General features: G+C 43.1%; 1 protein-coding gene across 3 annotated transcripts in view; it reads right to left on the bottom strand.

Moving 5' to 3' along the window:
- The window catches only part of PROX1 (prospero homeobox 1), a 48,713-nt gene that overhangs the window by 13,789 nt on the left and 7,347 nt on the right, over window positions 1-27,577 (bottom strand). For 2 of the 3 annotated variants that reach the window (XM_057729932.1, XM_057729933.1), the window contains exons 2-4: window positions 24,732-26,523; window positions 17,643-17,750; window positions 11,565-11,759 (exon numbers count right to left, since the gene is read on the bottom strand). In XM_057729932.1, coding sequence (XP_057585915.1) covers window positions 11,565-11,759; window positions 17,643-17,750; window positions 24,732-26,456 — 2,028 coding nt within the window. In that variant the 5' untranslated portion in view covers window positions 26,457-26,523. Of the gene's footprint in view, window positions 1-9,040; window positions 9,096-11,564; window positions 11,760-17,642; window positions 17,751-24,731; window positions 26,524-27,577 lie in introns of those variants that run through there. The other variant, XM_057729934.1, reaches the window with a different exon arrangement.

The raw sequence follows: 27,577 nt of genomic DNA, 5'->3' as shown, positions 1-27,577 counted from the left end.
CTCTGCATCATGCACAAGACTTAAGTAGAGAAGGCAGAATGTCTTCTGTTCTAGAATCGCAGAATTTCAGAGCTAGAACAAAGCTCTGTTTTGAATCTTATCACTTTATGGGTGAACAAAGTGGAGCCCAAAGAGGCAGGTATTGCCAGAGGCAGACCCTCCAATCTGGGGCTCCTTCCACTCTACCCGGTCATCTCATGGCTGCCCTTCTCATCTGGAACCCACAACTCCAGAAGTCCAGAGCTGTTCTAGGCTGCTGTCACCTTTATAGACAACCTTGGTGCGGGACGAATCACTTTCTCTATTCAAAACCAGTTTTACATTGACTCTATGTCCCAAATCTAATGAGAACTCCCTGTTTGCTCTTCTGTTTGTTTGTTTTCCTGTTTAGGCTCAGCAGGAAATGATGCAATAGTTGGGTTACGGACAGTGGTGACAAGGTAACTTTTCTTTGGCCCGACAAATGACTGAAGGCAAATGCTTATACGGTGCTTACTTTGTGCTAATATATTCATGGACATACATTTAATTCTCACAACAACTCTGTGAGGTAGGCACTATCACTTCTTCCATTTTACAGATGAGGACACTGAGGTAGGCACAGAGAGGGTAAGACACTTGCCAAGGTTTCTCTGCCAGAAACTGTCAGCACTGGGATTTGATCCCAGGGACTGGTTCCAGAATCCATGCTCTAAATTCTAACTATTATTAGTCCAGGACCACTGACACTGGAAAGACTCCCCCAAAGGAATTTCCTTTTGCAATCTCAAGGCGATGTTTTTATATAAAATGACACCTACTTGTAAGTGAATATTTTGTTTCCTGTTTGAGAATAATGCAGAGATCAGAGCTTTCTTGCTTTAGTTGTCATTTTTATAGACTCAAACCCAAGGCTAAGGCTGTGTCTTCATGACGTCCAATACTCCAATACTTTACCTACAAAAACACTGAAAACATGTGCACAGCAGGGTGGATCTGTGCATTTTTTTATTTGGCTGGATATGTTCCATAGACACAATCGGATCTGCCTGAATATTTGCCAAGGGTCTCATAAATTGGTCTCATAGGATTATTTTAACCAGTAAGTGCTACTGAGATGCTACTCAAGAAATCCAACTTCTGAGGATGAACTTTTGGGGCAATCCAAAAAGTCCCATTGGAGGTGTATGTGAGGTATAAAACCAAGAGGCGGCTGCCTACTGGAATTCTGCCCCATTTTCCTGTAATTGTAACTGTCCCCCAGGAAAACACGGTCCTGCCGGAAGAGCATTACAGAAGGGCAGCTAAGATGATCAGGGGAAGCCCACTTACTGTATGAGCTTAGACTTTTAAAAAGGATTAGAGCTCCTTAATCTGGAGAGATGAAGATCAAGAGTGGGTAATGATCAAAGTCTATAAAATCAGAGAGGAAGTGGGAATATGGCCACAGTCTTGTTCACAAATCCCAGGATATTCTAACAAGGGATATCCCTTTGGAGTTCCAGGGAAATCACTTTAACAGCCATAAAAAGAAGATACTATTTTCACAGCAGGTAATACATTTAGAGAATTATTATCTTGAGGAGTGGTGTATTCTGAGAATGGATTTAGATTTTAAAAAAGGTTTAAATAAACCCAGGGGTGATAAAGCCATAATGATCTAATAATGGGAGGTTAGGAATGTTCTGGGGACATCCTGAGCCTTTTGAAAATGATGCAATCAACGACAGGTACCCTCCTCTCCCCACATGCTCCCCGCCCAGGGCTGGTGGCCCACTGATCTGGCCACTTCTCTCCTCACTTTGTCACCTAGCTTGTTCCTAATCTTCGGAACAGGGCTCAGTGACTGGAAAGCTCAGGAACCTAGTACGAAACAGCAACTCATTCCTCAGAGAGGGTTTTCTTTAATCCTCACCAGGGTCTTTGTCCTAGGATTCCGAATTAGAATTCAGAACAATGATCTGACCATGATTCCCATAAAGATATGAACTTACTCCTTTCGGGATACCTTAAGATTAAAATTTACATTTTACTCAGACATAGAGATGTCGGAAACATCTTATGTTGCAGTGGTGGGGGGATAAAACTGGTTAAACTCTCTACTGGAGAAGCTGCTCATGATATGCTCACGCAGATCAATTAATTCACATTTAAGGGGAAATTAAACATACCGATTATGTAGTACCCATCACAGCCCAAGATATTAAGCTCTAAAATTTACTGCAGTTGATGTAGGGATCAGCATACCTTAACAAAAGCTGGGGCTCCGTCAAATATGTAGAATAAAACTTGAGAGAAAGGTTTTAGCTCGTTTCCAACACAGCCAAGTGTTCGTCACTTTCAATATCTAATAATAGGTCATTGCTGGGGGCTGGGGAGGTTATGACAGCAGGAGGAGGGGGGCAGGGGGTTTGGGGAGGGGGTAGAGTGGAGACGAAGATTCCATTCAGAGAAGAGGAACCTTCAGATGACTATAACACGCTCGGCGAGGCATGAAGAATATTTTCTGTACTCCCGTTTTAGACTGCTTGCTGAAAACTGGTAAAATGTGGCAATGGGCAGAAGGAAATAAAAGAGCCAAGGAGAGGGAAGGGGTGGGAGAGGTGGGGCTGGAGGAGGAAGCCATCCATCTCAAAGCAATATCTGATAACTCCTCATTCTAACCCTAACTACCATCACAAGCTGGGAGCAATCCCTTGGTATCTTTCCAAATTGCAAGTTTGAAAACGTTCGTCTTCATGTTGGGGAGCTATTCAGAGTCACTATTCATTTGGGGAAGGGAAAAGCAGGAAGGTGGGAAGGGGTGGGGACGGGTTAAGGGGTAAAGAGTCACCTTGTTTCGCATTGTACACTTTTGAGGGCTCTGGGCAAGAATACTGGGACATCTGGAGTTCAGAAGTCGAGGAAAATGGGGAAGAACCAGGAAGATGAATACACGATCATCAGCTACACAAAAGAACGGAGCAAAAAGAAGCCTGGATTTGGGCACTCGCGTCTGGCAAGGAGGCCGCCAGCAGAGCTAATGAAGCATTTGTGGTGCAGGACGATTGCCAGCGCAACAAAGAAGATGTGCTTGGGCTCTGCAGATGTGCCAGGGCCCCCAGAGCAAAATAATGACATAATCACCATCAGTGTCACAGACCAGACTGTACACAAGGTGACGGGGGGGGGGGGCTGTAATACACACACAGGGAGGACTCGCCTGGGCCCACGGCGGCTGCGGCCCTGAGGCCTGGGATGCAGGCGAGACCACCTGCCCGTCTCTCTCTAGCTGTATCTCACATTCTAGAGGGAGGCTTGTCCCCACCACTGGTGGCTGTTTTCATCCAATCCCAGCTACTCCTGCCCAGGCCACAGAAACCTGAGAGATTACAAGACATTCGGACCGACTGGAAAAGGCTGAAAAAAGAGAAGGGGAGAAATGAAGGGAGAGTTTTGAGTCAAACTCGTGCTGATTCTGCGAAGTCCTGTGCTCCAACGTCCACGAACCTGACCCTAGTCATACAACCCGAGGGATAAACATTAGCATGGGTGTCAAGGTTTCCAGCTGCAAAGAAAATGCAAGAAATATTTTGGGGAGCCTGGGAGGGAGGGTCACACAGCAGCAGTAAGTGGTCCACCTCGAAGTGAGCACGAAAACAACATGAAGGCAGAAGGAAGCTGCCCCTGCCTGTTTGAAACAAGGTCTCTCAGCTGGCCTCGTCACCTGCCCTGGCTCCTGCTCCGTAAGGTGGGTGTGTTAGTACAGCTGTCTGGCTTTTAAGTGACTTTTGTCAGTTTGAAAGTGAAAGTCTGTTTGAGGAGCTGAAAGAACAATAGCCCAGAGGCCGGAAGAAGGGCTGGCAACACAAAGGACTTAGGCTACACTACTGTCCCTTTTCATTGCTTCTAATGAAAGATTCATAAGAATAACTTTAATTTTTTATGATCCTCTTTTTGGTATGACTCTATTAGTTGTGTCAACTTCCAGATACAGGTCCTCTTTAAATAGCAAAGGGTCTGTTGTGAAAGTGTCTTCAAAGAGCAACGGGGACAGAATAGATTCTGACGATCCTGTAGGTCCCTTTCTCCAGAAGACACTGCTCTCGGGGACACAGAGATGCTTTTCAGATACGGTTCCCTTCCACCTTGAGGTCACCGAGAACACTCCCGTGAAGTGATCTTAAACCTCTCTAACGTGCTAGTTCATCTGCTCCTAGGAAGAACGATTCTATTTGTTTTCTCGGCTTCACTCTATTTAACAGGAACAGTAGTATAATAATCATTAATCGCTCTCTTTTCCCTTTACTTTTCAAATAGCTGTCTCCACAGTGCATCTTTATTTGGTGTTTCAGCCAAAAGGGTGGGGGTGGGGAACAGACCGTATTTGTTTTATGTCACGTCACCAAATAGCACCGAAGATTGGCTTGAGGCAATCGTTGAAGGTGAAACAATAGTTTAAGACCAGGATAATCTACTTTCAAGAACCAAAGTCCCAGGCTTCATCAAAAAGAATGTTTGCAAAAACACTTCTTCTGGCAAAGGTCCACTGAAGTGGTTAAGAGAAATGAGTGAATGACCCTTCCACTTTCTGCCCTATGGCTGAAAAAGAACCAAACAGTTAAAGGGCAATAAAACCCTGGGGGCGGGGTTGGGGTGGGGTGGGGTGAGGAAATGAGAAATTTGATGTAAAACGTTATCCGCCGCATGAAAAGGGATCACCAACTTTTGAACAAGCTCGGGATTCGCAGAAATGAGTTTGTTTAATCGAGGCGAAATACGCAGGCTGCTTTTCAAAAGGCGGTTAGAACTTCTGCAGACATTTAATCCAAGATGGGCCGAACACAATGATACCAACCCACTGAAAGCTCCAACCATCACCAGCGGCTCTCTCTCAGCAGAGAACGGGCTCCCTTTCTCCTACTGATAACCCTTTGTGGGGCACAGAGAAAGAGGCAGGGCGAGGAGAACTGAACGTCAGACAATGGCCATCACGCCACACACTGTCTCTGATCTTTCCTCATCTCTGAAGGACAATTAATTATGAAGGCCTTAGGGGCAGGTCAAAGCAAGGGAAAAACCCACTGCCGTCCCAGCAGTGGACGCGGCTGCCACCTCTGTGTTCGCTAAATGGCTTTGCCCGTTGGGGTACAGCCACCAAGAGAGCCAATAGATCATTGTTGGGGGGGGGGGGGATGGGGGAGGAAAGCAAAAGATTTTTTTGTGTGTGCGCCTGCCCTTGTATAATTCTATTCTCACTGTGAACTCATCCATACACAAAACACAAGGACAATTTTTTTTTTTTTAAAGAGAGAAAAGCCACAGGGTAGGTTGCAGCAGAAACGGCCTCTCAGTGGTGTGTTAAAAAGGATGGTCTTTTCACCAAATCATTTCACAGAGGCAAAACAGACACACACAAAGAGTTGAGACTTTTTCTCCGACATTAAATGGAGTAACTGATAAGGTCAGACATATGATACCTAAAGACATGAATCTGTGAACTCTTGAAGTCAAAGGGCCTCTCTGTGCCGAGGAACAATCTTTCAAAGGAAATAGATCATAGAACTCCACTGAATCCGCTTTAAACTTTATGAAGCAGGAGGAGAAAAAGCTCTAAGTAGGGAAGCTTGACAGAAGAGCCTTGAACTATTTTCTGAAGGAAAGATGAGACCCTCCCTAGGCTGCCACAAAACATCTTTTTTTTTTTTTTTTTCTAAAGGCTCCTCTGAACTTTGATACCAAGACACTGCCATTGAAAGCTGTATAATTATGTGCTATAGCCACTGTAGAAAATGCTTTGTTCCCCCCAACAAAGGACAATAAGCAAAGTAAAGCCACATTACACTGTATCTTTTTCTTTAAGAATGTTGAGAAAGGTCATGGAATGCTATAACTAATAAAGCTGTTGAGTAAGGAGGTTTTAACGTTGATCTTACTGTGCTTGAATGTAACCCAATGACAAAAAAAGACACAGGGCACTAAAAATGCAATGACATTCCCAAATAGATGATAAATCAATGGGCTTGCTTCATTATACTGATCAACACCTTGAACCCCAAAAGGACAGTGGTGTGAAAATGAAGCTTTGGGCAGGCAGTTCTCCTTGTGCCCTCCCTCCACCTCTCCTCCCCTCCCCCCCCACCCCGCCACCAGCTTGGCGTCCTTACTGCTCCCTCCTTCAAATTTCAGGGCATCATTCTGTACAAGGAATATGTTTCCAGACAGCCATGTGTGTACATATATTTAGAGAACATTCATTAGTCTCTTAAAAGATCAATTTGGCTTGTCAATAGGGGGACTGGCAGGGAAAGAAATGGTAAAGGTTTCTTTTCCTCCTCGCCACCCACCAAGAGCGCGTTGTGCGATCATTTAAATGGCGCCTCGGCTTTGAGGCCAAAAGACTGCAAGAACAGTAAGAGGGTTTCCCTCCCGGGCCAGTTTTCCAAATGATCAGTCATGTTTAAGTATCTGTTTGGAGCAGAGGGAAGCGCTTCCTAAATCCACCTGTCCTCATTTTTCTTTAAAGAGATGACAGGGCGAATGAAAGACTTCCAAACACATTAAATCTTCTTAAACGTGCGTCGTGTGGAAAGCGGGAGTGGGTTGGGAATGGGGGTGGGCCTGATGGAGGGAGTAGATGCAGTATGCGTGTGTAAGTGTCATCTGTTTGGGTAGGTTGGGGGGTGGGTGAGGAGTGCTACCTTCTCATTTTCTCTTTCTAAGAGGAGAGTGAGAAGACACAGAGAGAGGCCTGTGGAAGTACCGTTCTTGTCTGTCACGTGACACCTAGAAAAAAGTCAAACCACAGGCTCCACGATGGAGTGTCTGTCCAGTGAGTTATTAGTATCTTAGAAATGACATTTACAAGCCTGCCCATCAACGAATCAAGTTCTCTTTTCTATTTGTTTCTAAGCCTTCCACCCAAAGCCCTGGGTCTTTATTGAGGGCAAGGGAAGTTAGTCACTCTTCCTGGGAGTTTGGACCCTGCCCACAGTTAACTGGCTAGCCACTAATGGCCCATGGGGGATGTCTGGCTGACCACAGAGGGGGAAGAGCTAGCTCATGGGGCTGGAGAACAAGAAGGAGTGCCCAGGGCAGCCTTGGAAATTGACAGTGAGCCCTGCCTTCTTTCCTGCCACCGTCGTGAGGGGAACAGAAAAGCAATACAGTCCACCACACATGCCCTTACGGTCAGAGGGATCAGCCTGGATGAAGGTGTCTGCCACATTCTCTTCCCAGCCTCCATGCAGGCCATCCCAGACCCCCGACCTCTGGGTCGTTCTGCCTTTCTCAGCGGCCAGCCTGCCACAGTCAAACTAGGGAGGATGCTTCCTGGCTCCTTAAGCGGTGAGTTTAACCTTTGTGACTCACACGGCTCGGTTGCCTTCGTTGAGTTCTTTGCAAAAACCTGTAAACCCACCTTGGAAACTGACAGCGTGCGTTGCCTCCTTTCCCTGCCACAGTTGTGAGGGAAACAGAAGTAATAAAATTCAGCTTCTACGCCCCTGAAGACAGAAGTATCAGTGTGATTTAAAAACTGGGAAGGAATCCCAAACCTCCGTTCCCTCCCCATAAAAGCCAATTTTGGAAGCTCTTCAAAGCGAAGTGAGAATGAAACATGGAAATATATACCATAACACCTGGAAAGACAAATTTATTGTTTCCAATCTCATTCAACGTGAGAAGCGGGAGTGAAAGATGCGGTCCGTCACCGAACATGCCTCTCGGCACACCTTCGCGGACTCGCGTTGGGAGGGAGACACCGGACCCCTGTCCTGTAGCCAACTTTCTTCCCTTAAGCACAAGCTGAAAGCGTGGTCACCCTCCCCCACCCCCTTCAGTGTCTTCGTCCACATCCCCTGGGTCTTCTCAAGCTCTCACCACCCCAAGTCTGAATGCTGTGCCAAGAATCCTGGCAATTGTGTAAACTGATACAAAAGGCAGAACAGGCTCTCCTGTCACTTAGAAGGTCCTGACTCACACAGGCCAGGAAACACAGGGTCTAGAAGAGGAGGGAGATGCAGGCCATTCCCTCTGCGCTCGTGATAAACCTTCTCCGTCTGCTGTATTTTCCCGCAGGCCAGGGGTCAGCCTTGAGAGCCAGCAGCAGCAGGGGCCAGAGGGGGTGGTGCTAAGCGGTGACAGAGGTGCCACCAGCAAGCTTATGACAGAGGCAGAGATGGAGCAGAAAGCGGAAAAAGAGACAAGGGCAGGAGGCGAGAAAGAAGGAAGGAGGAGGGAGCAAAGGGGCGAAAGCTTTAGTCTCACCCCTGCTCTCTCTCCCAGACTCCCCTGTCCCCACCCATTTAGAACTACTTTAACAACAGTATACAGCATCAGGTAAGGTGAACTTTTTCATGTGTTAATATCCATATCATTATTAGTACTCACATTAAATAAGTTAACATTGGTGGACCACTTAGAAGAGTGCCCAGGGCAGTGGATAAGACTCGGCGCTCCCCACGCAGTGGGGCCCAGGTTCGATCCCTGGTCAGGGAACTAGATCCCACATGCACATTGCAACTAAGAGTTCGCATGCCACAACTGAGGAGCCTGCCTGTCGCAAGTAAGACCCCGTGCAACCAAATAAATTAATGAAAAATAAATATATTATATAAACAATAAGTATAAGTAAGCAAATAAACAAACAAAACCTCTCTCTACCTACTCCTACTCTCTCTTTCTTCAAAAAAGAAAAAAAAAAAAAAAAAGAAGACGAGTGCCCGGAACATAATAAACAGTCAATAAATGTTGGCTATTTATCATTGCTACAAACCACTGAGTAAATGACTGACAAATTTAAAAATGCAATCAAAAAGACGTTTTATTATTTGGCCAACTAATACTCAGTTGGTTTAATATACTCCTTTGAATTGACTGCATCTTTGGGCTTCATATGTAGACATAACTTCAGTTTCTCTAGCAGGCCTCATCTCTGTTTAAAAATTTGAAAGAAACCAGGTGTACAGTTCTCTACTTTGCCATCTTCTTCACTTGCTCATTTTGGACCACAGATTTATGTGACTTGATCTTCAGGGGAGAAACTTAGATGCAAAAGTCAAGCAGTACGTGCAATAGCAGCTGAGGTATCAGCTTGAGGTGCTGGGTCTACTTCTGGCTCATAGCCACGGCCCACACTGGGAAAGCGACAATGATAAGACCAGTGGCTTTTTAAGCATCTCACTTAAGTACTGACCTCCATGCACAAAGGCACAGAAAAGAAGGATCATCTTATCTGAAGCTTTTGTTAGTAAGTGCCCCAAACTGGGAGGCTACATTAAACACTATTTCACGATATTAGGATCATATGTGGTGGCGGGGGTGTGCATGTGCACGTGTGTGTGTAAGTGGAGGGGGCAGGGCAGAGTCCAGCTCCTGCCTCATCCTTAGCACATTTCTGGGAAGAGCCTAGTTTTTACCGAAGGAGGAATAAGGCCCAGAAGAGTCCAATACCTTGTCTGAAGTCACATGAGAAGTGACAAAATTGCTCCCTGGGCCCCATACTCTTTGCACTGAAGCAGTCTTAAAATAGACACTGCAGATAAAGGAGAGGTGGCCTGGCTGGAAGTGGACATGATTCACAAAGGGAGGAATATCAGATGTTAATCGTATTAAAGGAGGATTTAGATGATGCTAAATGGAGCAGCTTGCTGGGTACCTCTTGATGCCAGCCAGCCCCTGTTTGTGCCATTGTGGCCCTTGCTCTGAGTAGGGGATTAAAACCAACCAGGTAAGGTTTAAATGACCCTAAAAAATCCTAATGGGTACTGTCAGGGTTTGTTCTCTTGAGTATGTTACTCAGCAAAAATGCACAAATCATCCCATGGATCTTGGGCAATTCTTTTATGGAGCTTGACGCATGCTGCCAAACGAATATTTATCATAATAAACTGTAATTAGTTCACTAGCACACCGTTGAATTCTCTTAGCTCAAAGTTGACAGCAATAGACTTATCAGAGAGCAGGTGGGGAGAAGTGAAGCTGTTAACAAGATTTCTTTAAAACATTTAGCCATCGTCACCATGCAGGGGACACGGCTTCAATCCCTGGTTGGGGAACTAAGATCCCGCATGCCATGCATTGTGGCCAAAAATTAAAATAAATAAAAATTTTAAAAGAGAAAATGTTTAGCCATCATCACATTCTTCAGCTTTCGAAGAAACCTGCTAGAGTGTTCTGTCAATATGATGAACCAGTGCTCTATCACAACAGAGACTTTAAAATACTGAAGCAGTGAGTACAAGAAGGAGCCTCACTTTTAATGTGTTCAGCCAGAGAAAAACTTCGCTTATAACCCATTTGGCAAGCAAAATACATTGGTCTTGGATAGCAAAGAAAAACTGGTGGCTTCCACATTCAGTTCTTTATAAGTCACTTAAACTGATCTGCTGAGACCACTGGGAGAAGGGGCCCCAAAGGAATGGGCAAGCAGGGGGCACAGCGGGGGTCAGGTCATTACTGACAAGGCCAGACCCAGGTGCCCCTCTCTCCTTTGCTGTTGAGCACTTCATGGGCCTCTGGGGGCATCTCCCTGAGTAAGGAAAGCAAGAATACGAACATAAGGTGCCCGCGTGACAGAAGTGGGAGAATAATCCTCATCCTCAAGATAATACAAGAAAAGGACCAGCTTTGTCAAGCCACAGCCCGTCCGCTCTCATCATCAGGGGTCCAGCCTGCGGAACCCTTGCCACATTCCCACCTCCAGCCATTGCTGCCCCAGCCAGCAGGGCTCAGCAAAATGCCTTTGTGGGTGCTGGGAGATTTGCTAGCGCTGTCTCATGGAGGGTCATCACATTGCAATGAAAACTGCTGGCTGAGGCACTACATCAGCCAGTAAAGAACTGCCTTACTCACAGCCACACATCTCTTATTGCTGCATAGATACTGCTTTCTGGGAATCATCTACACTGCTTCGTATGTACCTAGAATACACAGGTTGCAGACATACAGAAGTGTGTGTAAGACCATATGAACAAAAAGCAGCACGCTTGTGAAGCTACACCTGTGCAAAACAAACACGCGAGGCAGTCCTCCCAAAAGAACAGAAACAGAAATAAACCAAGACGTCGTGGATCTCTTATAATCGGTACTTAGTAAATTCTCATATCATTTCTTTCAGAAAGGAAATGAATGCTGATGAAAGTTAGAAACCGTGGAGTCATCGATCTTTCTGGACTTTTTAAGGAAACAACTTTCAAAGCTACCACTAAACACAGTGTATGTCAATTCACTCCATATGCCGCAGCCTAAGTGTGCAAAAGTCCTATTGGGGTAGGGACCTCTTCTCTGGAAAGGGAACCACTCTGTGTGTGTTCCTTGCTGCCATTTCTTTGGACTCTCCGGTTCCCTCTTGAGTGGCCACATGGGTCTCTCATGCAAGCTGCAGAGGCGGGGAGTGGGTCAGGACACGAAAGTGGGTCAGGTCCCAGGACTCTGACAGGACCCACAGGGGGTTCTTCATTGCCGCTGGACCTCTTGGCCTACTGGGGGATGCTTGTGTGAGACACCAAGGGAAAAAAAACAAAACACAGATTTGGGGCATTTCTAAAGAAAATAAATATTTTTTTAAAAGGGAGATGACCAAAAAAATAAAGATGAGTTCCTACCTCAAAGTCATTTGCTTTATTGTAGTGCATGTTCAGAGCCCTGTACAGCTCACAGTCTCTGGTTATAGACAGCTCTTCAGTACTGGTGACCCCATCGTTGATGGCTTGACGTGCGTACTTCTCCATCTGAATGTAGTAAAACTCACGGAAATTGCTAAACCACTTGATGAGCTGAGAGGTAATGCATCTGTTGAACTGTTAAATTTAAATGTTGAAAAGGATAAGAACATTGCCATTTTTCTTCATTCATTCTTTAAGCATTTGAAGCACTTTTAAAGTTCCCCTCCCCTCCTTACTTGGAAAGGTATGCTTTTAATTCCACCAAAATGGTGGCAAGAGAGGCAAGAGCAACGATATACTTACAGGATATAATAAAACCGACCAACAATGGAAATTGCGTCACGACCTTCCGCAACTCACATGGGAACCTCACGTTTTAAATCTGATTTTCCTTAAGCCGAATATCTTATTTGAAACATTGTTCTTCATCTTTCAGTAGAACAAATTGCATTTGTATACTTCTTATGGAAATTCGTTCAAGCCATAGAATCCTGGGAAGTCGTTATATTCAAGTATATTCACCAGAGATGGTGAATCACATGACTTCACCACTAGCATGATTTTCTTTTTTTTTAAAAGAGAATTTGTGTCATCACATGACAATCTCATTCGATGCTGGAAAATGGCTTTCACACAAAAGGGGAGGGATCCGGCACTTGCCTAGTTTTTGGTTATGGGTGATCCCCGCAGCCATCGGCTATGATTTCACTTAATGTCTGCCCGTGGTAATCACGGCTGTCTGGTCAGACCTCCATACCTGTTCATACACTTCCTACAGCCAGCACTGGAGAGGACCCATGCCCTCTTTCCACTGGAGTCTATGCAGTTTGGGAGGTGTGGTTAAGACACAGTCCCCAGACGGCATAGACAGAATCTTTATTACATTTTTTTAAATGCCAAGTTACTACAACATGATTAGGCTTTAAAACTTTGTTTACCAAGGTTTCCCGATGACCTTTTAAATGAAGATGTCTTCCTGGATTCACTGCAAATGATACCATTCTTATTGACAGTCCTCTGTGCACGTAAAGGACAGATGCATCTCAACTTGCCAAGTCAAAACCAATAAATCCATAGCTTTATATCAGGCAGGCTGACAGACAACCCCCTGCCTTTTGTCATCACAGGCATTCCCTTCCCTGGGCCCCCAGAAAAAGATGTACATTCATCAAAAATCAACAAAGACCACTTATCAAACACTGGCCATGAGGACATCCAGACTCCAACAAGATGACAGCTAAAGTGTGTATCCGGGCTGTAATTACTACACAGAAAGTTGTTTCTATACTAGCAAAGATAATAAATGAATGAAAATTTATGGCAGAGAATGGAAGTAACAAGGAAACAGAAGCAGGGAGACTGGTGTTTCTCCCAAAAGGCCAACTTGCATCATAATTGCCATGGAGTTGCAAGGGCCCTTACAGATAATTGACCAGAAAATGATTAAGTCATCAGCAAATCGCTTCTGCTTGCAAGAGTTCAAACATGTACTTAACCTATCCAAGAATTATATTTTCACTCCGTGTGTCTGCTCTGTCTCTATTCAGCCTTGCGGGGAACCTGATTAAAAAGACAACTGAAGGACCCCCGTTATCTGATCTTCTGGTTGCCGATTTCAATAGAACTTAAACCCATTACGATTTGCTGAACTTGGAGTTCTTTCCATTTTATCTCAGCAGTAAAATACACTGTCCAAATTTCCAGACACTGAGATAAGGACTACAGGCCCCCGTGACGGCTTACTGTTCCTTTTTAATTCTTTTAGAATAAGAAACAAAACATTACAAAATGATAGCAGGCTGTGCACTGGGGAATGAAAATTGCTTTGACATGGAGATTAGGCTTCTGCATTGTTACAAGACATTGTCTCATATGGACAAGAGTACTGTAGAGGAAAAAAATAGAAGGGTATTTTTTTTCTAGAATGGTCATGAATGACCTAATGGGGAAGGACAAAAAAGTAAGTGCACTTGCCATTATTTAGGAAGGGGACATAAAGGGAGATTTAAAGCTTATTGTTAGAGAATGGAAATACCAGAGAGGAAGAATGGGCAAAAACAACAGACTCCCCAAACATGAGACAAGGGAAATGACCAGCACAACAGCTTGAAGAGCAGGGTTTGCCTCCACGAAGCGGGAACTGAAATTTACTGAAATTCGTTCAGTTTGAGCTGCTGGCCACGCCAGCAGAGGCTGCCCAACCCCATCCCCCTTTTCCAGATAGTCACCTTGGGGGAGAAAAAGTGTGCAACTTGAAAGAGTTAATGTCCCCCATTCTGTAGTGGCTTCCCAGAAAAGGATCAATTGTTCTATCAAGGCAAGCTCTGTCATGTTAATGTGTTACTGCAAAAACTGATCGCTACAATAAAGAGGCTGTGTTTCCACAGTGTACGAGTCCCTGTGACTTTGATTAATGCTTCCCACGGGACATCTCAGCCTCAATATGGGCTGGAGAAACTTCCTAAATATTCAATGAGCATGGTCAAAAGATGTATAAAACAAATCAATCTGACACCTTAATCTGGCTGGGCAGCAGTTGACTCAAGGGGTGGAGGGAATGAGATACATCATTTAACACCGCCGGCTTGAAAAGCCGTGAGCGTCTGTTCTTCAAAGCTAAAATGACACTGAATCTGTTGTACTTAGTGGTCTAAGAGTTATTAGTTTATACATTAAAATCAGCACCCAGGAGCGCCCCGGAAGATGGTGGGGGCCCATGGATCCTCAGCCTCTGTTTCCCATTTGCCCCCTTGCCCTTCTCAAAGGAGCTGCAGGTCTGATGAGCTCAGCTTTACGTCTCGCTGAATGTTGGGGTGAGGGAATTAAGTTGGACTCTGTGAGAACACAGAACTTTGTTTAGATTCTTGCTCTGGGATTTAAACTAAGATGGCCCTGGCTTCATCTTTCATGTATCTCATCACTGTAGAAGAATTTTTCTCACCAAGCCAACATCTTCGAATTGTACAGGATTTCCTCCTACCTCTTTTTTCTCCAAGGTAATTTAAAAGCTTTCACCTCCTTCCCAAACAGAAGTCATTTATGGAGAGTGAAGCACTGTCTCCCTTCCAAAGGGTGGGAGGATCACCCTGGAGGGTCTCACCTTCTGGTGCTGGTTGGAGATTAACTTAGTTCCGCAACTGTATCTCGGATGGACACCGAGGCTATATCTTATTCATGAAACAAAATATTTTCCGCTCGTGTTGTATCTCTCGGTCTTTTACTTGCAAACCGAATTTCTGATCACTATTTGAACTGAAGTGACTTTGTAATTCAGAAAGGGACATTTTGCTAGAATTAGGAATTTTGTCTTCATGTATGTGGCCCCAAACAAGTATACACTTGTGTCATTGAGTCAAGTATTATTTGGTCCAGAGACACATGGATATGTCCTTTTTAAGATATATGATACAGGGTTTCATTTCTGATAAAGCCCTAAGGTCTCTTCTCCAGCTTCTAGGGATTTCTCAGTTCTGTGGCTTCTTAAATCCAGACTGAAATAAAATTTTGGATCATGCATTTATATAGAGAGAAACCTAGTTATTTCAGCCTTGCAAATAATTATACACATTTATATATCCATATCTAGATAGAGACGTGTGTGTATGTATATATATACACACACAAACACACTACATATTTATATATATACACATATATACATCACATACATATGCATGAGTATATGCACTGCCAACATTCAAATTCTGGATTTTCCTTCATATTAAAGAAATCCAAGAATGCGCTGCCATTGTTTTCTAGAAAGTTTCTGGAACACCTCGCCCAGACTATCCTTCCCTTTCTATGCGTGACTTTCCACTCTCATCAGTGTAAGCTCAGGGAATACAAATGCATTTGTTACTAGCCAAAGAAAAAAGACAATTAGGAAAGTTACCAATGTGTAATTCTTTCCAAAAATAAAAGAGAAATGACCTTCGGTGATTTTCCGCTTTGCATTATATGCCCTACTGTTTCCCCTCCATTAGAGTGGATAATTGGGAGTTAACCAGACTCTCGTACACTCTAACGGCCTTCTCTCCCAGTATGGGTAGAGTATGGATAGAATCTATAATCTGAATACTAGTGCTCTTTTTACATGAAATAGTCACCCAGGTATTTAATGGTTATTTACATAGAGTGAGTGATTATTTGCAGAGCTGAACGACTAGATGTATTCTAAAGGAATGGGAACAATTTCTTGTTGGTTTACAGTGCCTGGTAGTTATAAAGCCACAAATCAACAATCTCCCCAAACCCTCGCCCTTCCTCTCACCACACACGCGCAAAAACATGAATGCTTCTAATATTTATATCTACTGTTGGGTAGTGTTGCTGGCTCAGAATGGCTACAGCTTTCCACCCTCCAGGTGGCTACATTTCAGTGGTAGGTGAGTGATACCTGTATATGCAGTTTGTAAAGCTCTTTGGCCTCCTGGATGAAAGGTGCTATATAGATAATATAAGGTACTGTCATCATTGTATTACAACACTGCAGATCACTGTACCAAGAGGCATGAAGGACGTAACATGGACACCTACACACACACACACACACACACACACACACACAATAACAATTTTCTCCCTCTCCTCCACGCCCCCTCCTAGAACTAAAGTGTTGGGAGGATTCCCCGGGAGAAGAACCAGCTTTAGAAGCTGGCTGGTCCTCAACCAACTGACACATGCCCTTCCATTTGTTGGTTCCAGATGCTCCCCCCCAAGGTCCATACCCTGTCCTGGTCTACTGTGGCACCCTACCTTTCTTGTGCCTAATGATTCTTAACCAGCCATTTAAGTTACTGCCTTTCTCTGCCTTCCCATCCTGCCCAGTTTGCTGGCACTGAAAGAGGAGGAAACATGCCTTCCACTTGAGGAGCTCAGCCAGGGAAGGAGAGAGAGAAAAGGCTGAAGTTGCCACACAATTCAAAAGCAAACAGGAGGGAAAACAGAACTTTTCTTATAAGGCCTACTAAAACATCACTGAAAGAGAGACTGAAATGCGTCGGCCTGCAAAAAGGGCCAACGAGGCAGCTCAGGCATTAGGCATAGAACCCACGGCAGAGAGAGGGGACTGTGGAGGAAGGAGCACGTTTTGGCAGCTCGTGGGTTCTCCATGGCAGAAATAAGACCTTGTTACACACAGGGGTGGGCAGGGGAGGGTGGGGGGAAGAGCACCCAGCCCTAATAAACTAATCTCTCACTAATGTAATGTTTATCAAGTTCCTTGGATAATGATACCATGCGTGCCACTATCATCATCAAAACCCAATCTATGTTTTAAAAAGTTACCAATGATTAACACAACATCAAGTTGTTGCAATTACTTAAAACCCACACACAGACACAGACGCATACACACACACACACACACACACACACACACACACCCAGGAGGTCCCCATATTCTGTAGAATGAGGGAGGCTGCAGCTGTAGGCCGACAGCTTTCATATCCTCATTTGAATAATGTGTCCTGAATCTGTCACTTTATTCATTCCCCTTATGCTCAGTGTACTCTACATCAACAACAAATTAAGTTGTAAATAAGAGACAATCATCACTTTTGTTTTTAAGCAGCTACTGCAGAGAGAATTTCAATGTACGCTCCTTTCGACAGGGGGAAAAAGAGGTGCTAGAGTTTGTGTTTCTAAGCACAAATATGGGGAAACTAACAGAAACAAAAACAGAAACTGTTTACTGTGGCTGAGGGGAGGGGAAAAAATCTCTAAAGCACATCTCTGCAGGACCAGCTGAAATGTCTTCCAAGAAGTTATTAAGACATGTAAAGATAGTGGCTTCGCTTCCTGGACTAGAATGAAAGTCTGTGTGCCCAGTCCTATGGTCTTAATACGCAAGGAGCCTCCTCTTTGCTTGGCACAGCTTTAGACCAAAAGACAAGCTCATTCAATCAATTATAACACAGGTGTCACCAACCGACTCCACACTCATCTCCATTAACTTCCAAGAGTTCAAGTACCTCATGCACAGGAATTGAAAACATTAATACTGAAAAATGTTCTTACCTTTACATCAGAGAAGTAGGTCTTCAGCATGTTGGAGCTGGGATAACGCGTGTAAAAGAACATGAGCTTTGCTTTTTTTAAGTGATTGGGTGACAATCCTTCCTGCATGTAGGATGCGATTGGTTAAGGAAACAATTTCTTGAGACACAAGCACCTACCATCCCTCCCTTCCCTCCCCCCACCCCCCCAGGAATCTGGAGACCCACCCAGCAGCCATGGGAATTCTGGAAGATAAACGGCGCTGGCCACGGAATCCACTGCTAATTTGCTGTTCTTGCTCAGAATGACCACTGTCGATCAGAAATTGCCAAAGGTAATGGTGAAGAGGCACAATTGAGTTGTGGAATCCTGGAGACCTTGTGGTGAGGATGGCAAAACAGGGCCCCTGCTTGGAGCCCTTATGCTATCTATATGTTCACTTGTTGCTAAGGAGACCAATGCACCCAACAGGTACTGCACAACTCTTATCATGAGAGTTTTTTTCTTCTTCACAATAACAGTTCTGTTTGTTCTTCTCTCTGCTCTCTGCAGTTGACATCCAATTATTACACTAATGTATGTGAAAATACAAAATGCATTATTTTGAACACTATTAGGCAAGCTTCACGTTTTACCTTTTAGTGCTAATATAACGGAGCATCTTGACTCACTTTCTTCCCATCTTATTATTATATCCTTTTCATTGTTTCCTTTTCCATAACAGCTAAAAGTTGGGAGGGGTATTTTGGGCACTCAACTAAAACAGGGAGGGGGCGTTGCTTTTGTTAAAGCAGGGGTGCAAAACCAAATAGCATTTGCCCCTCCTGGATTTATAGTTAACTCCTTTGGGGGTGGCACAGTGGTTGGGGCTACCAAATCAATACATGTGGGTTAGCAGATCAATAAATGGCCACTTACCCCAAATAAGAAGGCCTATTTATCTGGAAACATCATTACCTTTTAGATCTGTAAACAGCAGCCACGAAAACAGTTCCCAAGAGAATGTGAGGCTAACCATAACATTCCAGGCTTCCTGATCCCCCCCCCACCCAGATTCTTGGCACTCCTCAGCAGACTCAGAGCTGGGATGGCTCTGGTCACATCTGTGCCGCAGCCTGGCCCTGCCATTTCCTCAGCAAATTAATGGCTTTATAATTTATCAGAAATGAAGATGCACGTGGAGAAAATCAATGTGGTCCCCCACAAGGTCAATTAAGGGTCCTTCCTAGAAGCTTCTCTAAGGATTTTCTCTTAAAAGAGAGTCTGGGAAAAAATAAGGAAAAAAAGAAAAGAAAAGAAAAGAAAATATGCATGTTTGGGTGTGCACGCACACACACACATAAGCACACGCACACACTTGGCTAACAAACCCAACAACAATTTCATACCGTGTGAAGCAAGGTCACATAAACACAGATATTTAGGAAAGGTAAAGGTTTCTAAATGACCTCCAGCAAGTACAGTATGACCAATCTTAGGAACAGAGGGAAACCAAAAAGTACCTAGGGAAGCATAATTGAATCCATATTGATAAGCTCTTGACTACTTATACCAGGGGGGTTAACCAAATATTCTGCTGAGAATTTGATCAATTAGCACTCCCGTTAACATCACGCAATTTCAAAAAGATCACCTTTGTCTGTCTGTAAATTGAAAAGTGAAATATTGTGCCTTCTGTTTTCAGTGAAAATAAACACTGAAGAAAGAAATTTTGATGTTATATCTGTAAGCCAAAGCAGCTTAACTGAACTTGTGTTTTTGTTTGAGATCCTTAATGATTACAAAGACGATAATTTATGACTGACATACTTCTTGTGCCAAGGAAAGAGTTGAAAGGCCCTCCAGTAACCTCCATTAGACTGAGAGAGGGGACTAAAGGAGCCCCGCACACTTCAGGACCATCTGTCCAAATGGATAAGTGAAATAATAGTTGCAAGCTGTCTCCTATTGCCTCGTGATAAGAGTTTTAGGCGAGTCCAAACTTCCACAAACATCCTCCGATCTGGGTTCTAATCTGTTCTTTGAGAGGGCTACATTCAAACAACCTAGTACATTCAATTATTAGCGGGGAAAAGTCCCAGATCTTTTCAAATTTGGTCTCGTACAAAACAAATTGTTTTGCTGTGGTTCTCAGATAGTTATTGAGCCACCAAAACTTCCGGAAGCTTTCGATGCCTTTAAATTATGCTAAGATGTTTTTGTCCTTTTTATTTAAAAAAAACAGAGCAAAGTAGCTATGTTCTTTTGATCAGGATTTAGAGGCTTTTTATTTCATGAAAAAAAAAATCTTTCTAATTTGAATTTCTCAAGTCCGTTCTTTGCTTTAAAATGCTTCCTGTTGGAAATACTTGGAATCGATCAGTGGAAACGGAACACAGAATACATCTTTATTTCTTGCTCATCGTGTAATTAAGACAAAATTCCCATAAAATATATGTTTCTAATAAACTATTAAAAATAGCTAATGAAAGATTTAAAAGCCAACAGTTAGATAATCCTTTTTTTTTGCTCCTCAAAATAAATCTGAACTGACCAATTGGTTAATTTCCCTTTTAAGTGCTTGTGCTGAAAAGCAACTGTTCTTCCAAGAAAGCACTAGCTGTTTCCAGGATACTTACACACGCACAATGACTCATGATGGAATAGATTCAGTAAACATACAGCTGTACTGAACACGAGCTAAGCTCCATTCAAGGCCAGGAAAGAAAATGAGCACAAATAAATATTAAGGAGGTAAAGGGGGGTGGGGTGAGGGGGGATGGAACGCAAACAAGATCTGTCCCGGCAGCTCATGTGGCTTTGCCTCCATTCTCTTAGCCATAGCTTTGTGAAGACAGATGACATTCAATTCTATGTATAATGCAAAATAGACAATAACTGCTGAAACTTGAGACAGCTGCCAGGTGTAAAAAAAAAAAAAAAAAAAAAAGGAAAAAAGAAAAGAAAGGAAAAGAAAAAAAAAGATGATAAATCCATAAATTAATGAAAGACATCTGCTCGGGGATATAAAAGATCAGAGAAGCAGGGTACTGCAGCTGAACCTAAAGCGGTGTTCAAACAACCTGAGAATTTAAGTGTTGTCTGTTTACCAAGCACAATATAACCTCACCTAAACAGCAGCCGCAGGAGGAGCAGCGGAGGCAGCAAGAAGGCAAATGGGAGAATAATAGGTTGTGAAGGCTGCAGGAGGAAAATTCTTTTTTTTCCAGCTGAACCCTGAATCGTGGCTAGAGGTTTTACATGCTGCAGTGCCAACCAAATGGGTCAGGACTACTTGCCTACAATTTCTCAAATGCTTTGCAACCTGGAGAATTTTAGCTTTCTCCTTAAGCTCTGATTTGCTATGTTTCTAAGAGACTTTCTCCTTTAGAAACCTTAAATGGGGAGAAAAGATCTAAATTCTGACATTTAATAAAAGGGACAGAGCAAATTGTTGCTCAACTAAGACGTTTAACATAATTGGTGGGATGTGTAGTTTATGGATTTTTTTTTAATTGACTTCATAATTGGAGGGAGGGGGAGGGGAGAAACTCAAGAGTCTTCCAGTCTTTAATATACATGTTTCTCTGTAGCTAATATAACTAATAGAATCCCTATGGCCCCACACGACTTCCAAAAATGTAAAAGATCAACTTCTATGGGTTAATTCACATTTTAGAAATTCATTTTTAATTCAGGTTTTCCAGACAAATTTTAGTTTCAAATTATTAAACCATTTTTCTTTTTAAACTTCAAGTATTTTTTTTTAACATTCTCTTTAAAATTCGAACAGGGAAAGCTGGCTGTCACGGAGAAGAGGCTCAGTTTCTTCATCTGCACGTCTTAAGCGCTTAGAACACTGCTCTTGTGCTTTAATTGGGTGCATGCAAATGTTTGAGGCCTGAACAAAGCTATTTTTCTTGAGATGCAAAGAGGATGAATGACAAGGAACATCAGGAGGAAAAACAATTGGCTGGCTGTTTCTTTTGGAATTTGAATAAAACTTAATATTTGATTAAATAGATTCATTTGCAAAGACACTGAACAAATTTTTTTATATCCAAGACGTGAGCTTTTGGCGCAGGTGCACTGACATTCAGTTTACCACGCATACGTTCACTACTTCCTTTCTATTAGAAGGGATAACAAGGTAGTGTGCTCTATTATGTAGAACATATTATGCTTAACATGCTGGACTTAGAATGGATTTATCTGATAAACTGGTGTTCTTAATAGCTCTTATCTTGCCTACTTTGTTCAAAGAAACAGATGATGCCTTTTGGGGTGGGAAAGAATCATTCCTTAAGAATTCAATTCTTCATTACAATTTGGAAAGCCATGAACTAAAAATAAAAACAATCATGACAATCACGAAGGTACTATTTCATCCTATTTCTCCTCATTTCTGTTGATCTTTTCTAAGAATAACCGCATAATAGGTTCACATATGGCCTTGTCTACCTAAACTGAAGTAAGATCACTTGCTGTGATTCCTAGAGATTTCTTTAAACTAAAAGCTTGAGAATTTTACTTAGATACCATCAGGTAAGTCAAGGGGAGAACTCATTGATGTATAAGGATGGAGACAGGAGCAAAGCAGATCCATTCTCCCAACAAACACTCAGATCCTCACTGGCTTCAGAATTGTGTGGACTCTAGAAAAGGCTGCTTGCCTACCTTCTTCCTGAGAAATGATATAGTAAAGAGATAAATGGTTAAAAGGGTAAGGTTGTAGAGGGGAAAAGAGAAAGAAATAGAGGCTGGAAGGCCAGCAGGTGGGAAATGTAATCATTAATTGCAGCAAGAGGCCAAAATTATTTAGCTATGCAAAAGAAACAACTCCGGGGTGTAAGCAACTAGCATTTCATATGAATACAGGTGTTTCCAAACCATGGCTGTTGAGCAGAATCTTCTATGGTAAGAGAGAGGAGAAGTTATTCCTCTGAAGAAGAAGCAACTAAATTCTCTTTAAAGCCTTTGATATGTATAGAAAGAAAAGGAAGTTCTTTCTATTCAAATCCTCAAAATTCCTCAGGGGATTTAGAAAGGGTGAGACAGTGAGCACAGCCAACACTGAGAGCAATCCAAAGATTTTTTTTTCTTAGAAGATCCAACTTATTAAAAAAAAAAAAAAAAAGCACAGGCATAATTATCTGGATACAGTGACAAGGTGACAAGTCTAAGTAAAAAAAAAAACCACCACCAGAAACTGGCATCTTGAGTTAAAGAGTTTAGTATGGCCTTATAAGACTTTGAAACATGGCTTCAAATATTCACCCAAATGGGCATCTCCCTTTCCTGCGTGTGTGTGTGTGTGTGTGTGTGTGTGTGTGTGTGTGTGTGTGTGAGAGAGAGAGAGAGAGAGAGAGAGAGCGAGAGAAGCAACCCACCATCCTTACAACTGGCTTCAAAATGAAGTAAGGGATCTCTCAGGAGCAATGGGGTCTAGCCTAGCCCTGGACATGAGCCTGGTATGAACCTCAGGAGATGCTCTCCTGCAAAGGGTAAAATGAAAACCATTCAGGGCCTGTGTCTTTGTACTTTGCCTTTCTCATCACCAACAGCTATGTTCCAACTTGACCAATGTTTACCGCCTGCTTATGAGGTGTAAGGCATCGTGCCTGGAGCAGCTTTGATTCATGACTGGTGGATTAAACTTTAGATCTCTGAAAGTTAGAAGTTAAATCAGCAACCAAACCAAGACTCAATTTCTATTTACATCCTAAGTCCTCAAATCTTTCTAAGACATTATTCTCTTCTTCCCCTCTATGGAAAGAGACTCTGTGCTTAACTGCCCAAGTGGGTCTCATACTTGCGGCTCACATTCACCTTATCAGAAATCTTCACTGTTATCCTGAGTTGGCTGGAAGGATGACCTTCACATCAAGGCAAAAATATTTCCACCATAGCTGGGACTTTGCATTTATATGGCAGCCTCTGGAGTGGGCTTAGATATGGAAATGTCAATCTCTAGTCATCAAGACAATTGCTCAAAATCCTCAATTTAGCAACAGCCAACTTAATTGCTAAATTTTATATCCATCTGGCAATTTATTAGATAAGAAACATGCCTCTACTTGCCCCAAACGCTACTATTCTACTCCCCCAAAACATCAACAACCACAAGATTTTTAAAAATTTACTGAAAGGACCAATTTACAGAGAAAAAAAAATCGAGAGTTTAAAATAGCTAGAGTTCAGGACAGGTCTAATAAAAAAATATAACTGGCATCTCTACATAAAAGTCAGGTTCAAAATATAAAAGAGACATAAAAAGAGGCATTTTTAAAGTCGAATACAGCTGAGTTTTATATTTAATTGTGCTCTCTTGCTTTCCAAAATAATTTGCTTTGTGGATGTTAGGACAAAAGATTTCTGTGTATGGCTGAACAGAGGTTAATCAGCCATAGAGGCAGCTGCACCAGACCCAAAGAACAGACCTTGGGTGAACGGGAGAGAGACGGATGCTGTCTGAATAAATCAGTACCTGTATATTTCCTCTAAACCCTCCCCCCCCCATCTCATTTAAAGATTAAGGAGAAAATCTAACTCCTCATCCACATCCATCTTTCTCCCACTGCAGCCTCCCACCAGTAAAGTGTTCCTCATAAGATTTAATTAGGCTTCTTTAAAAGGACCAGGAGCCTTGTAGACCGTTAAAGGGAGAACTCTTCTTACGGAATCTTTCGGATCTGAAAACTGACTTTTTCTCTCTTTACTCCACTATGAAACTTAGCATGTTAAAATAAAATCTGATAGAATTCACTATTACAATGAGATTTTTTTTTTCCATCTCTAAATCTACTCTTGGGGAAAAAAAAAAAGATAAGATGATACAGGAAGAAACAGCAGAAAAAAACTGCTGTGAAAGCACAAATTAAATATTAGTGCTTTGGGGCAATTAACAACTTGTGAAAGTGGCAAAGATGTTGGTTTCCTGTGAAGCTTTTGTGCAACCAAAAGTGCCACATGCGTGTTGATAAAAGCCTATTACTCTAAGAGGAAAGACTGCATTCTTAAGAAGATACTAATCTACATCATTTTAAATACTGTGTAAACCTGACCTTTTGGGGAGCCTTTTTGGTTTGGGTTTGTTTTCCCTGCGGGGGCGGGGGGCAAATGAAAGGATATTGCACTTCCCGAATAAGGTGAGATTTCGGACATGTCTTGAAGATCGCCACACTCGGATTTGATGAGAGACAAGGAGAGCCCCTCTGCGGTGCTCGGTGGATGTGCTGGTGAACAAGGATGGTGGCTCAGGTGGTGGGATGACATCTTGGTCCTCAGACTCGTGGTCTCCCTAGTTAAGTCTAAGGATTCAGGAGAGGCTCTGTCTTTGCCCGAGAAGGAGCCAGAGGGAGCACCTAATGGACTCTGAAACGGGTAGGCCATCAAGGGGAGGGGAAAGGGGTGGCGGAAGGTGGACGTGGTGAAGCCCGCGGTGGCCGAGAGAGGCGACTGGTGCAGGGGCTGGTGGTGGCCGCCAGCGGGGGGGCCGGAGGCAGACTGGTCAGATGAGTTTTTGCGGACCACCAGGGGCAGTGCTTCTGTCTGGTCTGTGGAACTGGGCATCTGCACGTTGCCAAAGGTGTCCAGGGGGTTCGGAATGATGACGTCACCAAAGCACTGCAGGCGCTGGTTGGTGGTGTGGAAATTGTGGTTCTCCCCGTTGACTGCGAATCTGGCCTGGGGGATCTGGAGCGGTGGGAAGACCTGAGGAACCTGGCGGGAGGGTTTGGCCGAGAAGACTTTGACCACAGTGTCCACAACTTGCGACATGGCAGTGTTCAGTTCCTGTTTCAAGGTCTCGGCCAAATGTTTGCCGTCGGGTTGTAAGGAGTTTGGCCCGTGGTCTCTTTCTTTGTTGTTGCCTTCTCGCTTCGGCTTGTTTTCGGCCATTTCCTGCTCCCGGATCAGGGCCCGGGCTCTGTCGATGAACTGCCCCGGGTCCAGCTCGCACATCTCATTGTCTGACCTCCCCACGGAGTCCTGGGCCCTGGCATCCAGGATCTCTGAGCGCATGCTGTCTTCAGACAGGTTACCATCTTCATCATTTTCAGAATCAGTGCTGTCATAGATCTGGTAGAACTTTTCCTGCAGCTGGCGCAGCTGTTTCTGCATGTCCTCCAGCTGCTGTTTCAGCTGTCGGCGCTCTTCTCGCTTCTGTTCTTTGCGGGCTGAAACCAGCTGCTGGAAACTCTGTTGCTGCTGCTGGGGCAGCTTCTGCTTGCGTTTGTTTTCTCGGTAACTTTCTCGGGGACTCACAGACTGCGGGGCCATCTCTCTTTCATTTTCATTGCCCCGTAATGCCACGCTGGGGGAATGGCTCATACCCCGGATTATATTCTCAACCCGGGCGCGCTTTGCTCTCAGATGCTCGTCACATAAGCGATCCATATCAAACTGGCTCATAGTAGGCCTGCCAAAAGGGGAAAGACACTCTGGGGGGCTGTCTCTTGAAGAGTTGCTGCATATATCCTCCTGATGTACTTCGGAGCCTGTACTAGAGAGACCGCTGGCTTGGAAACTGGGCTCCGTGCCACCATTTTTGTTCATGTTATTTTTCAACAGCTGGGAAATTATGGTTGCTCCTGGAAAAGGCATCATGGCATCTTCATACGAGTTCGCCCTCTTCAGCAGCTTGCGAAGTACATTTGACTTTTCCCCATCTGCATGCTGCACCACTGAATACTCAACATCCTGCTCGGAACCTTGGGGATTCATGGCACTAAAGAACGTTGCTCTTGCCTTAGCAAAAAATGCAGATGCTGTCCCTACCGTCCTTTTCACTCCAATGTCAACTCTTCTCCTCTTGGTTTGCCGGCTTAAGAGGGCTGTGCTGTCATGGTCAGGCATCACTGGACAGTTATTGTGCCATCTTCAAAAGCTCGTCAGCTGGGCACAGCTCAAGAATCCCGGGACCCTGGCCAACAGAACAAAAGGACTGATGAATCATTTTCTTTAAATTTCTCCAAATTTCCTGACCTCAATCCTGAATCAAATGCAAAATGCATAGGCTCTGGGATTTATGGCACATTACAATTATTGCAATTTATTATGCACTCTGCTTGAAATGAAACATTTTTAAATATTTCTGCTCCACTGGTTTAAGATGGATTAAGATTAAAAAAAAAAAAAAAAGCAAAAACTGCTTAAGCACCAGTAATATGATTCTCTTTCACAAATGCCTAAAATGATACTGTTTATCTTCAGAAGAAACAGTAGATTATAAGAACACAGCCTCTGACAACCAATTGATTAAATTTTGGGCACTGAGATTCATATTACAAAAGAAGATAAAAGTGGTCTATACTTAAGAAATAAGGTTAAATTTTGAGGACGCATGAAATTTGGATGAAAAATTCCATTTCTGCAATAAAACTATTGTGGTTTTAATGCTATTAAGGGAAAAATGACTCTAAAAATGCAAATATTTCACACACACTCTTTATTACTGAGTTTCAAAATATTTTTGTCATATGTGAAATGGGGAGGGGAACACTCCCATCAGCATCTTTCCAACATAAATGGTCAATTTAACATGGAAATAAATGCACAAATACTCATTTTACAAGTCTGCTTATTTAGCAGAGATACATGTTTTTTACTACTAAAATCACATTTAAAGATGGTATCTGTTGCTGGATTTTAATGCAAGTATGAGGATATTTATAAATTTTCATGATGTCTTTTTGATGACTTAAATTATTATAAAGTTGGACTCAGTGCAAAAGAAGGACATTGTCAAATTTTAGAAATCAATATATGGAACAATAAATTGAGTTAGGCAAGGATAAATACATCTTTAGTACTAGTTCTTTTTCTATAATCTGCCAAAATAATACTTCAAATGCCTAAAGAAACTCTTTAACATATACCATTTGTGAATCTTATTTCTTATGCTGAATTAAAGGATCAAAAAAACAAAAAACAAAAAACAAAACAGGGGGAAAAAAGACTGAAAGAAGATATATAAA

The sequence above is a fragment of the Hippopotamus amphibius genome, chromosome 3 (assembly GCF_030028045.1).
Source record: "Hippopotamus amphibius kiboko isolate mHipAmp2 chromosome 3, mHipAmp2.hap2, whole genome shotgun sequence".
In the NCBI taxonomy this organism is placed as follows: Eukaryota; Metazoa; Chordata; class Mammalia; order Artiodactyla; family Hippopotamidae; genus Hippopotamus; species Hippopotamus amphibius.
Note: the sequence above shows the minus strand (reverse complement) of the source record. Positions and strands in the feature narration are given on the sequence as shown.